Here is a 17,068-nt window from a genome sequence, read left to right as displayed (position 1 = left end):
GTTGCAGCTCTTCTCTTTGCCCCCCCCGTTATGTTATTTGGTTAGTTTGGTCTGTTTGCTGGTTGTTTGTTGTCTTGTTTTTGTTCCTTATTATTGTTGCTTATGTTGTTCCGTTTCCCATTTGTTTGTGTTCTGACAACAACACGATGATGTGCAAATGCCTGCATTGCAGATGTTTAGTTTAATACAGTAATAGTAGTTATTATTTATAGTCCAGGGACATTAGTAAAATGTTTTTTTTTTGAGTAAAAGTTCTTGTAATGTAAAGGATGGACTCTGTGAAGACTGTAAAATCCGATGGTGTGTTACAAACAAAACACTGTTGGGTCGTTAAAACTACGGTCAACTGATCATTTTAGTTATTAATGTGTTGCAAAAACGTCTTATAAAACACAATCAACTTCCTTCAGGTTTTCCCCTCGTGTAATGTTTGTAGTGCCGTATGTGATCTGCAGCTGACAAATTCAAACGTGTGTCTATGGCGTGTGAACTGTGTGTTAGTTGTTACAGATTGTGTTTGATTAAGCGAATATCTTTGCAATATTTGAGCAAAAACAAGCTCCTCACTCACACCACAAAAGTGGATGCTATATATCGCTCCAGTTCTCAAAAGCTTCCTGTCTGTCGAAGAAGTGACTTGAAGGCACAGCGCTTGGTTCACGAAGCGCTGACCTTTTGTGAACCATGTTGTGAACCGTCGAGAACCCTCAGGTCACCTGGGGACGGGCCTCCTTTGTGACCCCACGGGTCAAAACGTAACGTGGAGATGCAGCGCTCAGTGTTTAATGCGCCACATGGCTGAAACAATTTCCCAGAGAACTGCAGCCATGTCAAGTCACATATCAGACAAAGGGTAGAAGTCGTCATGCGTCACTGGCCCAAGCCCTTTTCCAAAACTGTCTGCTGGAGTGAGCTGCACCGACACGCTGCTGTGCTATAGACAAACTGCCTCATTTCAATGATATGCTATTGTTATCAGATCTTTCTGGGGGGGGGAAATCATACTGAGATATTACGTTACATGTGTTGAGATGACTATGCCCATAGTCATCAAACAATAACACGAGATGATTGACATCTGCTGATTGATCCATGGTTTACACCGGGGAAGTGTGGCAAAATAAGTTTCTATGTATTTGTGTATATCGGTATTTCCACTAGGGGGCGCTGTTGAATTGTGAAGTCTTCATGGTGTAGATAGGAGAAAAAAACTTCAACACAGAGTGGCTGGTAACTACAAGTCCAGTGTTTACCTCCACCAGCCTGAATGTCAATGCAGATCTCTGCACTGTTCTATTGCTGCTTGCTCAGAGCCTTCTATTTGTCTCCTCTAATTAGAGCTTGGCGGCTGTCCACCAACTTCATTGTGTATGAACACGACAGAAAAAGCACGATAAATAGCAGCGCTCCATGAATGTGTGTGAATGGGTGAATGTGACTTGTGTCCTGTAGAGGTCAGGAAGACTATTCAGTCCAGAGTCCAGCTGTAAATCATAATTATCTTTACCTCCACCAAGGAGGTCGTGGGTCTGTTTGTCAGCAGCATTACTCAAAAAGTCACCGATGGAATTACGGGGACATTTTTAGGAAAGAAAAGGTCTCGGGCATAAATCCTTTTTTGTAATTTTGGGAGGATGGATTCTTCACCATTTAAAGATATATATACAGGGATTCAGGTAAAGTACATACACAGTCTTTCTGAATCAGAAATTATCCCTATACCCTTTGTCATACTTTTCCGACAGTTTGAGAACTGAAGAACCCGTGGCTGGAGATTTTTATGACAGCAGAGTTTAACCGTTGACAGGAGGCCAACAGGTCGACAGCTTAGAGCTGATTGTGTGTGCGTGCGTTGGTGTATGTGTGTGTGTGTGTGTGTGTGTGTTACGGTAACTTTTGCTGTGGCCCCATCTGACACCAGCTTGTTTGTTTTGTCAAAATCCCGTCTCACTCGGTTGCCGGTGTCATCGAGCCTAATCGTCAGTGTATGGATTTTAACCTCTGGCCCTCTGGTGAAGGAAAAGAAACTTATATGTATATGTGTGGTAAAAGAGAGCGAGCTCACTGACGAACACTGTGAGAGGTCTTCACGTTGAAATGGAGAAACCTACTCTGACTCCAGAACACATGAGGAAGTAATTTTTTTTAATTTATTGAAGATTTTGACAGGCAAATGACAGTATCATGCTGAAGGGGATTTTCCCCCACTGTTTTGATGGGATCCAGTATCGGGACAGGCTGGTGCCTCGGGTCTTAACCGCATGAACAGCTGGCGATGAGAGAAGCGAACTGACGAACAAACTGCGGTTCACTTTTTTCTCGACTTTCACATTGACTCTTTTGGATGTTGCCAAGAGGAAAACAATAGAACTAGCTGCCAGTCCAAAGCCCCCCTTACGGAGTTATTCATGGCTCCATTTGGTAAAGGGACTATATTTATACATCCCTGGTCTTATCGACCATTCAGTGCGCTCACAAGTCACATTCACCCATTTGTTCAGCGCTGCTATATATCATAAAATAATATAGTCATACACCGTCGTCAGAGACAAGTTAAGCGTCTTGCCCCAAGTGCACTTCGGCACTGGGGGGAGCAGGGATTGAGCCACTGGACGACCTCTCGACCTCCTGAGCCACGGCCTCCCTTTTGTCTACAGTGCCTGCTATTTCTTTCAGCCTTGGATGATGTTGCTTCTCTCTGCTTCACAACACTTGACACCAGGTGCAATGTTACACCCTTGTTACGGGCATGATGCAGACGACGTTTCATTTCACGAGGAAGGGAGAAACGTTCGTTGTTTTAAAAAAATAGGCTTTTCTTTATTTCAAGAAAACACTTTAATTTTGATACTCAGCAATCAAACACTATTGGTCACGTCATCCCAACACCACAGAGTATTTAGTTTTTAGTACGCAAACACTTTGGTAGATAGACACTAGTATCCTTTTATGATATTTTATTTAAGTATTAAAAATAAAGTAAAATACCATGTGTGTGTGTGTGTGTGTGTGTGTGTGTGTGCCATGCGTTCTGCAACAGCTTGTCGCTGTGGGTTTAGTCTTGTCAGAGGAGGGAATGTGATCTGAAACTAAAGGAAAGTCCAAGTCCATTTGTATTTTCATTTTTATTAAAAATGTAGAAAAAAAAGTTCCATCAAAGTCTCTCGCTCTTATTTATCATTTGTTTGCACAAATACGTCATAGCAACTGTCATCTCAGTTTGTGTGACAACATTTCTCATTAACAAATACAGATTAAATTGAAGTTCAACATATTGCCCTCTGCACAATTGATGATAATAAAACCCCCGCCATGCATGAGAAACCTGTCTGACACAGTCTCTTGAAAACACAGTCGTGAGGGAGAAATGTTTCACTCTCAGAAATCTCAGAAAGCCGCTTTCATCTTGTTTTGTTTCATTCTCCGGTGAACAATCTCCAGGATGGCCTTCATCTTGAGAGGAGCACAAATGGGCTTATCCCTGCCCTTCACGTAAAGTCTGCGGACCCCCAAGAAAAGACATGTTTAGATAGAAGAAAAAATATGAAGCGTACATATGCACATTTGGATTTTCATGCACTGCAATGTAGATTATTTCTTTGTCATGACTAGTCATCTACTATGTTCAGTAATATTGAATATTGATATGAATTATTCGTCATAAGGAAGCATGTTGTAACTACATGATAGCTGTGGCTCATCGTTGATCCACTTACATCAGTGCAGAGATGTCACAGGCGCCGCTGCTCAGCTGGACGTACGATCGTTCCACCTTCATCAGGAAACGCCTGGCAATGCTGCACGTCGTTGTTCTGACACAGCACTTGGGGATGCCGGCTAATGTGAGATTAAGAGCCACGATCAGTATGTTTGGAAAGAAAAGTGGAGGAAAGTAATCTATCAATTTCAAATATCAACCAAAAAAACAACCCAAAACTTTTTGGGAATTGGAAATGTTGCCCATTATTTGGCTACCATGTCGGTTTGAACAAAACAGATACAAACACAAATATGCATCAGCTGGAAGTTGATGAAATTCAGTGAAACTAAAAAGCAGCTGGAGGAAATCAATAAATAGCTGGATCAAATACTCATTTTGGTCTGCTTTTCTCACAACACATGCAAATGCTTGCTTATGAAAATATGAATACATATGAATACAAATATCCACTAAGCAATTCTTTTATCTGTTCGCACATTTAAAAAGTATGTACACGACCTCTTAATAGATGAAGACTGATCCAAGTCAAGTGTTTTCTTGTTTTTAAGGTGTGTATTTGTGGAGATAGTGGGCTCCTTACCTTCAGTGGGGCTGATGGCCAACGCACACAGACAAACGATCACGGTTGCAACTTTCAGATCCATGGTGGCAGAGCAAATGAGCAGAAAAGAATCTGTGCCGGCTGCTTAAATGCTGAGACTGAACACACACACGCACTCACTCACTCACGCACGCACGCACGCACGCACGCATTCAGGTGTGCGAGCTTGAATACAAAAATGTTACTGGAAACACACAAACACAAGGATTTATTTATGATGTGACGATGAAGTAATGATGATGAGTCTTAATGAAAAACAACTGTTACTTTCTCTTTGAACCATTAACTCTTTGTTCAGACTGTTGGCTGCCTGGATGAGTGTGTGTGTGTGTGTGTGTGTGTGTGTGTGTGTGTGTGTGTGTGTGTGTGTCATTTACTGGTATGCTTCTCTCAGACAGGCACCAACAGGCCTAATAACCACTCTTTTAAACACAATCTCGTTTGATTGATGGATACCGTGTGTGGCAGTTTAGATAATTCAACATGAGATTGGGATACAGGTCACATTTGCACAATAAAGGTAATATTGAAACTTAATTTAAGATCACACGCCAGCTTAAGCAAAAGGGATGCAGATGTTGCAGCAAGGGGCGTTGCAACAAGGTATAGGCAAAGCTGGCAATCGCCTGGGGCCCACAGCAACGACAGTTCTATGATCGTCTATGTCGGAGACCCACCATATCAAGGCCCCATGCCACTAACGGGTCCTTTTTGCCCGGGGCCCTAAAAGTCCCTTGAAAAACTCCTGTTTGCAGCTCAGTGAAACATCAGCACAAAACTGAAAGGGAGTAATTATGATATTACATTTGATATGTATAGTCATGAGACAAATTAGTTTGCATTAGTGCAAGGCCCTCACCTTTAACACACACAGCAATAAATTCACAAATTTATTAAATTCTTGTCGAACAAAACGTTGCAGATGTTGACGAAGGACTAACTGACACGAGTGAATCCATGTTGAATCCACTTAAGTCTGATGACAAGACATTATGTTCTCAGGCGTGGCGTTCAAGCCTTTGTTGCACGTTGTGCAATTTCACTGAAAAAAAAGAAGGAAAAAAAAGGATAAGGGGATTTTTTTGTGGTAACACAAATGACAGGCTGACATCTTTTGGTTGTTTACTTTGTATCTGGGAAAGTTTGTGCTGAAGCAGTCCAAGGTGTCAAATAAAAAGTCTCACCATTTTCAGCATGCAACTGTCAATACCTGGTGCCATGTTAATCCTTCAGTTCATAAGGCGTCCTCCTGTCGGAGCAAGTAGCCTAGTACATGTTTGAAACTTTTGTTTTGAAAATTGCAAATTAAGTCTGAAGGATTTGTTTTGGTCTGAAAAATAAGCCACTGTGGTGGGTTACGAATGTGTGCAAACAAATTTCACGATAATTCATTAAAAGAGACTTTGAACTAACAGTATTTATATATTTCTCACCATTTATAACCTTATTACTCGCTGTCCTGTGTGAATGACGTTGGCACTCTCTATGTTTTCTTCTTGTGTATCTTTTGCATATCTTACGTATTTGTGTCAGCGCCTCGGGCCATGAGAAACGCCATTTCGTTCCCGTATACTCTGTATGTGTTAATGACAAAATACGAAGACTTGAAAAACTTGAAGTTGAAAACTATTGATCCCCTAGGATGAATATTATTTCGTTGCTTTTCAAAAATGTCCGACAGCCTGCATTTTGCGCATTTCGTAAACGGGGATTTCAACTTTAAATGAATAGGAAGTCAAGCAGGACTCAATGGTAACCCGGCAACACAAACGTATGTGATTCTGGGCAAGGAAGTGGTCGGTGCTGCTACTTTAAGTTACTGATGTCTGCACAGCATGTGATCATGTGTATTTATATTCATTTGCAATTGACGTCACTGCTACGACAATGATCAGGGTCCAGAAAGAAGCCAAGGTTTTTAAAAGCAAAACGAAACCAAAGGATCAGCAACATATTGCTGAAAGGTCAACAGTTCTTTTTAAATGTCACGCAACTATTAAAATAGGTAAGTGCCAACTGTCGAAACCCTGGGAGGTCACGCATCCTGTTCCAGCCGAGTCTGAAGAAGAATACAGACAAACCGTCATCAGCTCTGGCAGAAGACATCAGTTTTCAATCATCACACAAAAGATTCAGATGACTGGAATTTCTCGTTGCTTCATCTGCGCAATTCAGACATGTTGATACACAACAGAGAAAGTCGTGCGCTCGAAAGGAGATGAATGAACGGGCTGTCCCGATTCCCCCAAAAACACTTTTTTTTCTTTTTCTAATTGGTGCAACAACTGGTGAGCGCACTGGATCACTCAATCATGATTTACGCAACCCCGTCTTTGAAAATTAAAAAATGATTCCCTTGAAGGCCGTCATACCGAATCAGTATTGACATTAAAGGCGGTATGTTTAAGTTCTCTCTTTGCAGAACATGGCTTGTTCGCATGCAAAGACATTCCGCCAATGTTGTATTAACAAGGCAGGAGGTCCACACGCCAGGTCGGGGAGCTCTCAATGTTTCTGCTCATTTCCGCTAATTGGGCGTTAACGCTAACATATGACACCTTTAAATTGAGTTTTCTGAAAATGGTGGCAGTCAAACAAACGGTGCAATTGCGACTGATCGAATCAACGAAACTGATAAAACTACTACAATAATTATTATGGCTGATTTCTCCATGTCTCACACACACACACGCACACACACGCACACACACGCACACACACACACACACACACACACACACACACACACACACACACACACACACACACACACACACAGGTGTAATTATTGGGGATAATGACAACAGACAAGAGATCATAATATATTCTGTATTGTTTCTCCCATTTTTTTATTAATCAATAATATCTCCACTACAGAAGAACAAACTGCTCAAGCGTCATCATTCAGCCGTTACCCATGGATGTTCTGAGGCGTGTAATATCCACTCACACGTAGATTTGTTTACAGTATGTGCATTAGTATATACATTTCCATGGTTGGAACAAACATGAAATCTCCCTAGGATCGGGATAGAAGTGGCCAATAAGTAAACATGTTGAAGCTATAGCGCTCTGTCTGTCTTTATACAGATACTAAATTAGCTGAGCAGAAGATGTTTATAAGAGAGAACAAAGTTTGACTAGGTATTTTATTGGTTATAGTTGGAGCTGATGGATTTCTGTTGCACCTCGAGGCCCCCGAGGAGGAGAAGGAACCTCCACAGATACAGTATCAGTACTCGGTCTGTCCTCTGGCGGTCACATGCAGCAGGCGGAGCAGCAGCTCGGCAGGCGAGCTCCCTGCAGAGCCACGGGCTGGATCCGAGGCCTCGGTCTCCCCGAGGCAGTCAGAGTCCAGCGCACAGCTCTCTGAGGAGGAGAGGAGAGGAGAGGGGAGGAGAGGAAATGAGCTTAGTTGACACTGTGCCCAAACCTACTGATTCGACTCAATGTGACAAACGGATACAATCAGACCGGACCGCACCTGAGTTACAGCAGAGTCCTGAAGCGGCACAGTGTCCTCCCTCGGACCCACAGGGTCTCCCTCCTGCCTGGCAGGGGGTGAGCAGGTAGTTCTCCTCCGCACAGTGAGCGGTCTCAGGGGAGCCCAGCAGGCAGCCCAGGCCCTCCCCGCAGCAGATGCTGGGGCCGAAGCAGCGGCCCCTGTCTCCGGGGCCACAGGACATGCACTGAGAGGAGAATTTGGAAAAATGTCAGCATTAATCAGGTTCTATAAACCCTAGTTTTGTGATATTTATTTTTGGCATTTGCCAAGTGTTAAACCTTTCTTTTTAAAAAGCTGTCTGGTTGTCTGTACTTCCCCTTCACATTCAATCAACATTGAAAAGATGATATTAGCAGAAAAAAAGGCTGATTCTTAAATACTGTTTCACACTATTCATCTCAATTCAGTATGTGTTTGTGTGTATTTCTCATTGGTTTATTAACTTGTCTCTACCCTCCAGAAATCATGAGTATTAGAAAAATAAGAAAAAATCAATCAATACATTTTTAAATTCTCCTAGAAGTTACAATACAGTAGTTTATCATATGATTTTGTGGTTAATATGTTAATCAAATTTCACACTTCTGGAAAAAATAGCTTGCGTTTTATCTTCTGAAAAATAAATCTTCCTTGACACACTGTGTACAACTTCAGTGTTTTTCTGTTGTATTATTTTGTTATTGCTTACATAATTAAATTTCATTATACACTTATACCAGTTTTGCTCAGTTTTTGGTGGATATAAATGGCTGAGTTGTTATTTACACAACTGACCCCGAGCTGCTCAACTAATCATATAAAAATGGATCAAACAAAATTCTTTCACATTCAGTTTTCCCTATTTAATACTTCCCACTCATTGAATGTTTTGACATGAACAATTCACACACTGGGCTTGAGGACAAGTGTGGGAAAACGTCCACTCCAAAGTCATAAAACAACCTAAAGAAAGTCACAGATGATATGTTTGCCCACTCACCTGTCTGATGCCAGTCTCCGGCAGCGCTCGTTTCCCTCCCCGGGGGCAGTTCTGGATGTAGCAGGCGGAGGAGAGGGCGAGGAGTCCCAGGACGCACAGGGGGAACAGAGAGTGACGCATCGCTGCAGGTTCCGGGGTGTGTGTGTGCGTGTGTGTGTGTGTGTGTGTGAGAGAGAGAGTCCTCCGCCTGGCTCGATGTGTTGACGGACTGCCACGGTCGGCTGCTCGCTTATATTGGGACGCGCCATGGCCGCTGACACGCTCCAATCTGACGTCAGTGACTCGCCATCGTTCTGCTCCATCCGCGCGCGCGCGCCCGCCCGAAGGCCAGGCCGGCGCGCGAGGGGTCGCGGCGGCGGCGGCGGCGGCAGGTGTGTCTCCGCATGAGATGCGCGCCATCTAACACATGTCCACGGGACAACGGCGACGGGGGCAGAACAGTATGAACTGTATGTATGCGCGCCTGCGCCTGCGCCGCGCCGACCTCTTTTCTGTATAATCCGAGTGAAACACCAAATGGCGCCAACAGGTAATTGGAGTGTGATCAGGCAGGCCCACGTGCCCCGGTGGATCACGGCCCGTTCACATCTCCACGGTACAGACACTCAGGACTGAGGTGAGCATCGCGACGACCGCCGGGGTCACGCGTATTATCCTCCTGGTCATCATTCCACACGTGTTTAATTGGACGCGACGCGATTAGCATTTCGAATAAACACAAATATGTCCAGGTTATCATTCCGTTCAGCGTCTCACCCATTAGCTGTTGTGATGCTTCATTAGCGGGTAACTGATAAATGGCAAAATCTATGATCACATGGAGTTCTTCTGATTAGCACCGCCGCGTTCGAGCTCCATCAATTCATGAATACAAGATGTGAACTTGTGATGCACTAAACTTCACATGAAACGAAAAGGAAGGATCTAACTATATTCCTTTTGACAAATAGAAACAACTGATGCCTTTCTCAAGTAGTGGAATAGAAGTAAAGTTTGAGGGTGGATAATGTTTTTTCTTTCTTTCTTTTTTTTAACACATGAAAAGCAAAAAAAGGAGAAGCATTTAAACAGGTGAGTGTAAAGCCAATCAGTCTGATTCAGTATAATTCAGGGTGTAGCGCTTTGTCGCCCACTTGTAGCTTGTTACTGTGAAGCTGAAGTCTCTCTTTCGCATGCACAACAACTGATTCCAGTCTTCTCGATGCGAGCGGATACAGGATCACGACCTTGGTTAAGTTTAATGTTGTCAGGGAAACCAACATTTAAATCATGCCGTTTGTAAAGCACAATAAATAAAAACATTTTCTCTCTCTCTCTCTCTCTTCTCCCCTATTTCTTAACACTGCACCTTTTTAATGCAAATGTTGGAATTCATGCCAGCATGTGTACTCATACAGTTTTAATGTAAACATGCTAAAGACGTAACAAAAAAAGCCGTACACTGTCAGTTCTTAGTACTGCATTTCTACCTGTATTTACCAAGTGTAAAAGGAAAAGAGGGGAAAGTGCCTGAGATGAGGACAGGGCTAACACGGCATCAGTTGCTCAGCCGATCAGCTGAGCATGACCCCGTCGGTTTCTGCACAATGACCACGCAGCCTTGAGTTGACTCGATTTACACATAAATCCTTCTGGCCTCTTGCGTTGGTGCTTCTGTCCCTCAGCCTTTTTCTTTTGTGCAGCACCCCCTACAAATCTACACATCCAGGATCCAAAAAAAAAAAAAAAAGCCTGCAGGACCAAGGCTGCAACAAGACAAGACTTCAATACTCAATGAAAAGGCAAAGACAGGGAGAGGAGGTGGAAGAGAAGACCATTCTTAAGTGTAATTTTTTAACAGGATTTTTACAAAGCTATTTGCTTTCAGTCATGCCCTTTCTTCTGCTGCAGACATTGAAAACTTGTTTGGCCTGTGAAATCTGATGTTGTGACGTCAATAGGTCCAAGGAAAAGTCTATGATTTGCTGCTAGAATTCAAGTACTTCCAGTACACGCATGGATTTGATGTGATACAAAATAATGGGAAATGAAAGATGAATAATCTGAAAAGTTTCAGAGAAGAATTAACCTCCTCAGTAGTTATTATAATACCCAACATACAATGATTCGTGAAGATAAACTCTGAAGGGAACCGAGGCAGCGGCAAACTCCGGCAATGTAACTCACTTTTCAGTTCAACAGGACAACAAATAAAGCGCTAAATCTGGGGTGCAGCTTCATTTTCACCTTGAGAACAATCCTCCTTGATTCCTTGCAAGCTTTACAAAGAGCGATGCTTTGCCTTTCTCAGTGATGCACACGTACGACGTCACCGCGCGGGGTCGGGCTTTGGCAGGTGGGACACGAGATGTGATTGGATGTCACTGTGGAGACAGAGCTGAGAGGAGGCGGTTGCCTACGCAGACAGGCACGGCAGAGCAAATGGCCGCAGGTGAGGCGGTAGATGGACGATGCAGACGTGGAGTAAACGGAGACCGAACAGGAACACGCACAGCATGTCTTCTCACCTAGCGAGAGAATTGTGAGGGAAAAATTAATCAAGGTCAATGGATTTTTTTCCTAAATAATCATCATTATATATTTTGCCACGTAAACAATGTGTTCACATTGGAACCAGTTGAAGAACCAGTTCCCTGCTGGTGTGAAAGGGCTAATATATGCAAGCCGCTCACTTTTTTAAAGCCAACTTTCAAAACACGTTTCAGAGTAGATCTTAATAAAAACTTACTTGTACCGATGTTTGTAGCGCTTGAAATCTGGCACTCATGTGTGGTTGTCAGTGGTTCACGGTCGGGCGTAACCCGTCTTTGCTGGGACAAGTTTGAGGTGAAGGAGGGCCGGCCCTGCAGGGCGGAGAAGAGGGCCTCGTCCAGGCTGGCTGACAATCGCTGCTCATGGGAGCTGCAGCTGGGGACTTGAGTAGTGTGGTGCATGAGCAAACAGTGACACAACAGGCAAGTCAGCGGTAGAAGAGACAAAACACACAGATTAAAAAAATAAAATACAGATGTGTTGTAAAATGTTGCTTTTACGGAAAATGTCAAACTCACCGGAAACTGCATCAACTCTTGGTCTTTTCGTTTGAGGTCGTAGTTGCTTCTCATCGAACTCTTCTGTTGGCTCTCCAGAATTTCCATTTAGATCTCGTTTCTTCCTCTGATTAAACTCTGATTTATTATCTGTAGCGAGAAGCTGAGAGTTGGTTACATGATACCCACGATCTGATGACTGTCCTAATCCAGGGTCTTCTACTTGTGTAGTCCTTTTTGACGTTCTCGTGTCAGCAGTATCGTTTATTGAGCTTTCACTGAGAAATTGAGAGTTCTGGGATGTTCCGTCTACCCTAGGGGCTATAAGTCTAGAGGCTTGTGGATTCTCCCCATCCCCGCACCTCCCTAACATCCCGTCCCGCCTCACCTCCCCTCTCTGCAGGAGGAAGTGGTCGATTCGGGTCTTCAGCTGGGGGTTAGGAAGAGGCTGGGAGGTTGAAGTGAACGGGACCCCGGTGAAGGGGTCGTTCGGGGGTCGACCCCAAGTGGCTTCCCTCTTCTGGCACTCCTCCAGAGTGGTGGTGTCCACTGAGACACCACTTGGCAGCAGCATAGGCAGTGTCATAACCTCCTGGGTTAACGGGTCAAGGAACTCCTCTGGGATGGGAAGATTGCTGGAGTCAAAAAGGCAACAGATGATTATCAACATTGTCAGAAAACTATTAAAAATGTGTCTACAAAAAGAAATATAACAACAATTGTGTTTATCACGCTTAAGCACAAAGTCCTTCCAAGTGAAAAGATTAAACAGATTACAAAGATGAGATCAGTCCTTCACAAACAAACCTTGGATGTGTGGTTGCTTGCAGTGGTTGTTTGGTTTGACTGCCGGTAGCGGTGAAGAACACAGGTCGTTGCTGCCGTCTTTCATTGGCCTCGTGGACCGTCCTAATCTTCTCCACCTCTTCTGCAGGGCAGCAGCGGGCGGGTTGTCCCCACACGGACAAAGCCTTGAACCCCAGCGCAGATGCGGCACCGCCAAATGGCACGGTCACGCGAAGTTGTGTCACGGCACCCAACGAAAGCACGCCCCGGCTCCACAGCTCCTCTTGTCGACAGTTCACAGGCTGTGTGGGTGGTGGGGAGGAGAACGGGGGCCGGGGACGAAAATTTGAACTCGAAAAACTGACTTGGGTTTCCTCTCTGAGTTCACAACGACCTACTAGCCTAAACTCTGGCTCAGGCTGATGGGATTCAGCGTTTGTTTGAGCGTGCTGTCGAGCATTGCAATGGTGAGATTTACTGTCACGCTCATGCCGTTTTCTTTTGTTGTGTTCATTCTGGCCCTTAACCTGCGTCTGCTCACTTAGCCGAACTTGTTTGTGGCCTGGACCAAAATTGTGGGAAGGTAGCGAATCAGAGCTGGTGCTGATCTCCAGTCTCTTGCAGGCCTGCCCTCGATCCATACCCCAGGACCACAGCTCCACATCCACCCTGCACAGCTCCACCTGGAAGCCAAAGTTTACCGTCACCTGAGACGAATGGAGGAAAAATGGACACGAAATATTAATAGTGGGGATGAATATCTGCAGACTGCAATGCCATGAGTTTTCTTTCCCCTCTTCTCTCGTACTGCCATTTTTCTAAAATGACTGAGATTGAGAGAATCGTTCAATGTCATCTGGGTTAAAGGGCTTATCTAACATGTTCCCAAATCAATGATTTTATCTTTAAAATCAAAAGCAAGTGAAATGTTTCTACCTCTTTCCTGATGCTACTGCTGCAACAAGCAAAGTTCCCCGGCGTGGGATAAATAAAGTACGATCCTATATTTTACTTTTACATATGTGAAGCTACAGGTAATAATCTCGTTTAAATCAGTTTTAATCACTGTCTGTGTGGCAAACACTGACGCTAAGGACAGATGAGTGGTTTCAATCTGCCCTTCCAACTCTACCAAAGTACGACAGCTTCATTTTACCTGTACAGGCGGACGTAGAAAGTACTCCAGCTTGAAGCCTCGCCTCCGGAGAGCAGGGTCAGCTGACACGAGGTTTGTGACATCATAGCCGTCTGCACACAGCTGCAGTTGAAATTTTTTACCATCAACATCAGATTATATAATATTATATAAAGAATAACCTTTTTCATCCCAACTGGGGAGAATTATATAGCCATTTAAAATAAAAATAAAAAGAACATAACAAGGCCAGCGGTGATTCAGTCTCCCACACACCACTTTGTCCCTTTGCTTCTGTATTTTCACATCTTTTCCCTCCACGTTCATCCTGTGCTGGTTTCATATCTTCCCCTTTTTTTTCAACGCACATTGGATCTATGCTTTTTAACGGGGAAATCCATCATAAGACACCAGTCCAGTGTAGAAGTTAAGAGTTTCAGCTCGTTTTTTTTGTCTGGTGTAATTGCTAATACTAGTAAGGTTACAGCAGTATTAAAACTGCTGCAACGTTCACTATTGTACATGTCATTTAACAAATCAGTTTGGGAGAGTAATAGTTACGTCAAGATAGGTCCATGAAATGGGTCGCACCTTGTTGCAATGAACGGTTGTGTAAAAGTGCGGCAGACATAGATTTACAACCATAGTCTCCAACCTGTGGAGAGACAAACTGATTTTAGAGCAATTCAAGTCATGTTGCGTCACCTAATTGTCAGCTTAGAGGTCAAACCACAATGATGCATTCAGTGAATACAACTTTCGGTCTACAACACATCTGTGCACACAACAGAATGACCTTCACAGACTGACAGATCCCTCCCCACACACCTTCATTGACAGTTTTCAACAGTGAGTTCAACAAGGTTGGGTAATGCACTACTAGGTAATTTAGTGATAGTAACTCTCACTTATGTTTGATACCCTACCAAAGCTGTGTCTTTTTTTTACATAATTGTGATTTAAACATCTTTGTGTTTTGGGGATTTTCATTGGAATGGATCTCAATCTGCTCTTTACTTTAATCCAGTATTTTACTGACAAAATGCTTAAAGGATCAATTATAGCTGTCATGGTTTTAGAAAAACAGATTTAGAAGAACAGATTAGCTATTACTCTGACCTAAAAAAATCAATAAATAACTACTTTGATCAATGATTTATCTCCCCATCAACGTTTCACGCTGTAGTTAGTAGTGAATAAAACCAATTCTGTTGCTATACAGTAAATGTATAGATAACTTTGGAGCGCAACAGCGACCGCCCACTTTTTTTTCCACGTCTCCGGTTCCGGAAGTGATTGCCCAATCATTTACTCCATTGACACTTCATAAAATTCCTATAAAAATAGTTGTAAGCCTGCATTAAAGAAAATTAGCCACGAGATTATTCGTTATTATAAAACGTTTAATTCAGAGCAACAACAAAAAAAATTGGAAAACGGAAAAAAGTGCAAAGCTACAAGACTGTTTAAGTGTATTTTAAGAGTGAAGGAACTACTCATCCCTTAAGGCATTGCGAATGCATTTCGAACTACTTCAAACCGACAGTTTACCACGCTTCTTCTTGAATGTAACCCTCATCATCATCATCGTCACTGTAGTGTTTATATTGTTGATGAGACTCAGTGTTTGATTAGCTCGTATAAAGTGTAAAACGAGAGTAGAGTTCAGTGGTAGCAGCGGGTAGCCTCCCAGTAACTCATGCTGCGTTCCATTACATCTCGGAACTCGGTGCTCGGAGCTCAGAAGTCGGGGTTGGTGAGGTCCCCCCGCCCCACTGAGTCGGAATTCGGACTCGACAAGGGGTTCGAGTTGCAACCACCGACCCGGAGGTCTGTAATTTCGAGTTCTGAGGTATAATGGAACGACGACCCGGCGCGGAGTTTCAGAGTTCCGAGTACAATGGAACGCAGCATAAATAGCCGACATGAAATTCGCGGGTGTAGTAAGCGTTTCCATGGTAACAGTGATCGCCACCAATCAGGGATGTCGATGTCACACTTTACGCTTGTGGGTAGTGTAGTGTTACTGAATCACATCGCGAATAAAACATGTTCATCTTTAAACGAGGTTGATTTCATACGGACTTGTAGCTTCTACATGTGCATATACCATCGTGTCACGGCGTCGTAGCTCGTAGTAAGTCGACACTGGATAGATACGACATTATGGCTAATAATCACAATGTCAATGCAGAATAAGAATGAGATTTTCACTTCCGGGAACCTCACTGATGTTGCGCATGTTCAAACATTTTGCCGGTTCGAGCTTCTCGGGTGTGATCATTTGCTGCTCGTCATATCCGACAGTAAACTGAGATTTTTTTGGAGACCATAACTAGACGATTAAGAGTAATGCAATTTTGACCGAGTGCTACGGTGGCTACATTTCCCATACAGCTACTACAAACTACAGGCGCTTACATTTCACCAAACTAACGGGCTGATAACCTTGTTATTCACTTTACAGAGAAACGGTATTGCTCCTGCCGCTCGAAGCTTTGAGCTTCACATATTACGAGTTACCCGGAAAAAACATTAACTACACTGCGCTTCCAAAGCTAACCTGCACACATCGCTCCTAGTCGTTGGCAGCACATTGTGGAATACAAATCCACTCAACATCACCAACGCGTATCCAGCCGGACGCTATTAGCTGCTATTATTAACTTAGTTAACCCGAAGCAGTTGACAACGCTTACTTTGCGTTGTCGTCGACTCTTTAGTTGGCTCTTCGGGTAGAAGGTAGCTAAAAGCTGCTAGCCACTTGCTAGCCTAGCCGACGCAACTAAGGAAGCCGCGAAAGGACACGCGACGAATTATATCGTTGCGAAAATGTCGGCGTCCAAGGAAGGCGGCTGGTGTTCAGTAAGTTGAGTGAGAATACTTTTGATTGAATTGCTTGACCGCTGGCCTTTATGTGCTCCTTAAAATAAACAAATATAATGGATATAATAATAACTATTGATAAAAAACCTTTCAAGGCTGCTTTTGGCAAAACAAGAGTTTGGCAAACAAAACAAAACAAAAATCAAATCAAATCAAATAATAAGAATGAATGCAAAGCAAGGACAGAAAATAATAGTATTACTAGTAGTTTTGCTAGCTTGGGATAATGAAGCCTTTGTGAACTACTCCTTTTAATGACGAGGCCTTTTGATAGGGTGAATTGACGAGCTCCAATCACATTTTGGACATCTACAAATGCATTTCTTCTTCTCATAGATGTATTCTACTTTGTCGAATTCAGTAACTTTATATGAAGTGCAGTAGACGGAATAAAATGAATAGAATCAATATTTGGTGTTGCCTTTA

At 43.3% G+C, this 17,068-nt stretch overlaps 3 protein-coding genes and 1 long non-coding RNA gene across 5 annotated transcripts; 1 reads left to right on the top strand and 3 right to left on the bottom strand.

Moving 5' to 3' along the window:
• Nucleotides 1–1,967: 1,967 nt before the first annotated feature.
• LOC124849720 lies at nucleotides 1,968–3,299 on the top strand. The gene is made up of 2 exons (XR_007030176.1): nucleotides 1,968–3,003; nucleotides 3,161–3,299. It is a non-coding gene; the product is annotated as an uncharacterized LOC124849720 (long non-coding RNA).
• Nucleotides 3,107–4,461, bottom strand: ccl27b (chemokine (C-C motif) ligand 27b). Its single transcript, XM_035640473.2, has 3 exons — nucleotides 4,302–4,461; nucleotides 3,717–3,837; nucleotides 3,107–3,499 (listed from the first exon to the last, which is right to left on the bottom strand). Exons 1-3 carry the CDS (start codon nucleotides 4,363–4,365, stop codon nucleotides 3,388–3,390), a joined length of 297 nt encoding a protein of 98 aa, XP_035496366.1. The 5' UTR covers nucleotides 4,366–4,461; the 3' UTR covers nucleotides 3,107–3,387.
• Nucleotides 4,462–7,145: 2,684 nt separating this feature from the next.
• LOC118314200 (arginine vasopressin) lies at nucleotides 7,146–9,092 on the bottom strand. Its single transcript, XM_035640472.2, has 3 exons — nucleotides 8,807–9,092; nucleotides 7,807–8,011; nucleotides 7,146–7,691 (listed from the first exon to the last, which is right to left on the bottom strand). Exons 1-3 carry the CDS (start codon nucleotides 8,924–8,926, stop codon nucleotides 7,555–7,557), a joined length of 462 nt encoding a protein of 153 aa, XP_035496365.1. The 5' UTR covers nucleotides 8,927–9,092; the 3' UTR covers nucleotides 7,146–7,554.
• Nucleotides 9,093–10,602: 1,510 nt separating this feature from the next.
• ubox5 (U-box domain containing 5) lies at nucleotides 10,603–16,562 on the bottom strand. 2 transcript variants are annotated; one of them, XM_035640470.2, is made up of 7 exons: nucleotides 16,456–16,562; nucleotides 14,348–14,411; nucleotides 13,778–13,879; nucleotides 12,643–13,328; nucleotides 11,857–12,470; nucleotides 11,535–11,720; nucleotides 10,603–11,313 (listed from the first exon to the last, which is right to left on the bottom strand). In XM_035640470.2, the coding sequence occupies exons 2-7, from the start codon at nucleotides 14,399–14,401 to the stop codon at nucleotides 11,093–11,095; spliced, it is 1,863 nt and encodes a 620-aa protein (XP_035496363.1). In that variant the 5' UTR covers nucleotides 14,402–14,411; nucleotides 16,456–16,562; the 3' UTR covers nucleotides 10,603–11,092. The 2 variants fall into 2 exon arrangements, with proteins under 2 accessions (XP_035496363.1, XP_035496362.1); XM_035640469.2 differs by lacking the exon at nucleotides 16,456–16,562 and adding an exon at nucleotides 16,320–16,396.
• Between the last annotated feature and the right edge of the window lie 506 nt (nucleotides 16,563–17,068).

This window comes from Scophthalmus maximus, chromosome 19, assembly GCF_022379125.1.
Source record: "Scophthalmus maximus strain ysfricsl-2021 chromosome 19, ASM2237912v1, whole genome shotgun sequence".
Classification (NCBI taxonomy): domain Eukaryota; kingdom Metazoa; phylum Chordata; class Actinopteri; order Pleuronectiformes; family Scophthalmidae; genus Scophthalmus; species Scophthalmus maximus.
This window is presented reverse-complemented; position numbering and strand designations above follow the sequence as displayed.

Excerpts from the sequence above, each read along its gene's own strand:
- ccl27b (XM_035640473.2), bottom strand. The coding sequence starts at position 4,365 with ATGGATCTGAAAGTTGCAACCGTGATCGTTTGTCTGTGTGCGTTGGCC. Across the intron at positions 3,838-4,301 it reads GGCCATCAGCCCCACTGAAG|CCGGCATCCCCAAGTGCTGT; the intron begins GTAAGGAGCCCA and ends ATCTCACATTAG. Across the intron at positions 3,500-3,716 it reads TGTGACATCTCTGCACTGAT|ACTTTACGTGAAGGGCAGGG; the intron begins GTAAGTGGATCA and ends GGGGGTCCGCAG.
- LOC118314200 (XM_035640472.2), bottom strand. The coding sequence starts at position 8,926 with ATGCGTCACTCTCTGTTCCCCCTGTGCGTCCTGGGACTCCTCGCCCTC. Across the intron at positions 8,012-8,806 it reads CGGAGACTGGCATCAGACAG|TGCATGTCCTGTGGCCCCGG; the intron begins GTGAGTGGGCAA and ends TTCTCCTCTCAG. Across the intron at positions 7,692-7,806 it reads AGGACTCTGCTGTAACTCAG|AGAGCTGTGCGCTGGACTCT; the intron begins GTGCGGTCCGGT and ends TCTCCTCCTCAG.
- ubox5 (XM_035640469.2), bottom strand. The coding sequence starts at position 16,378 with ATGTTGAGTGGATTTGTATTCCACAATGTGCTGCCAACGACTAGGAGC. Across the intron at positions 13,329-13,777 it reads TTCTACGTCCGCCTGTACAG|GTGACGGTAAACTTTGGCTT; the intron begins GTAAAATGAAGC and ends CATTCGTCTCAG. Across the intron at positions 11,314-11,534 it reads CGCTACAAACATCGGTACAA|GTGAGAAGACATGCTGTGCG; the intron begins GTAAGTTTTTAT and ends TTCTCTCGCTAG.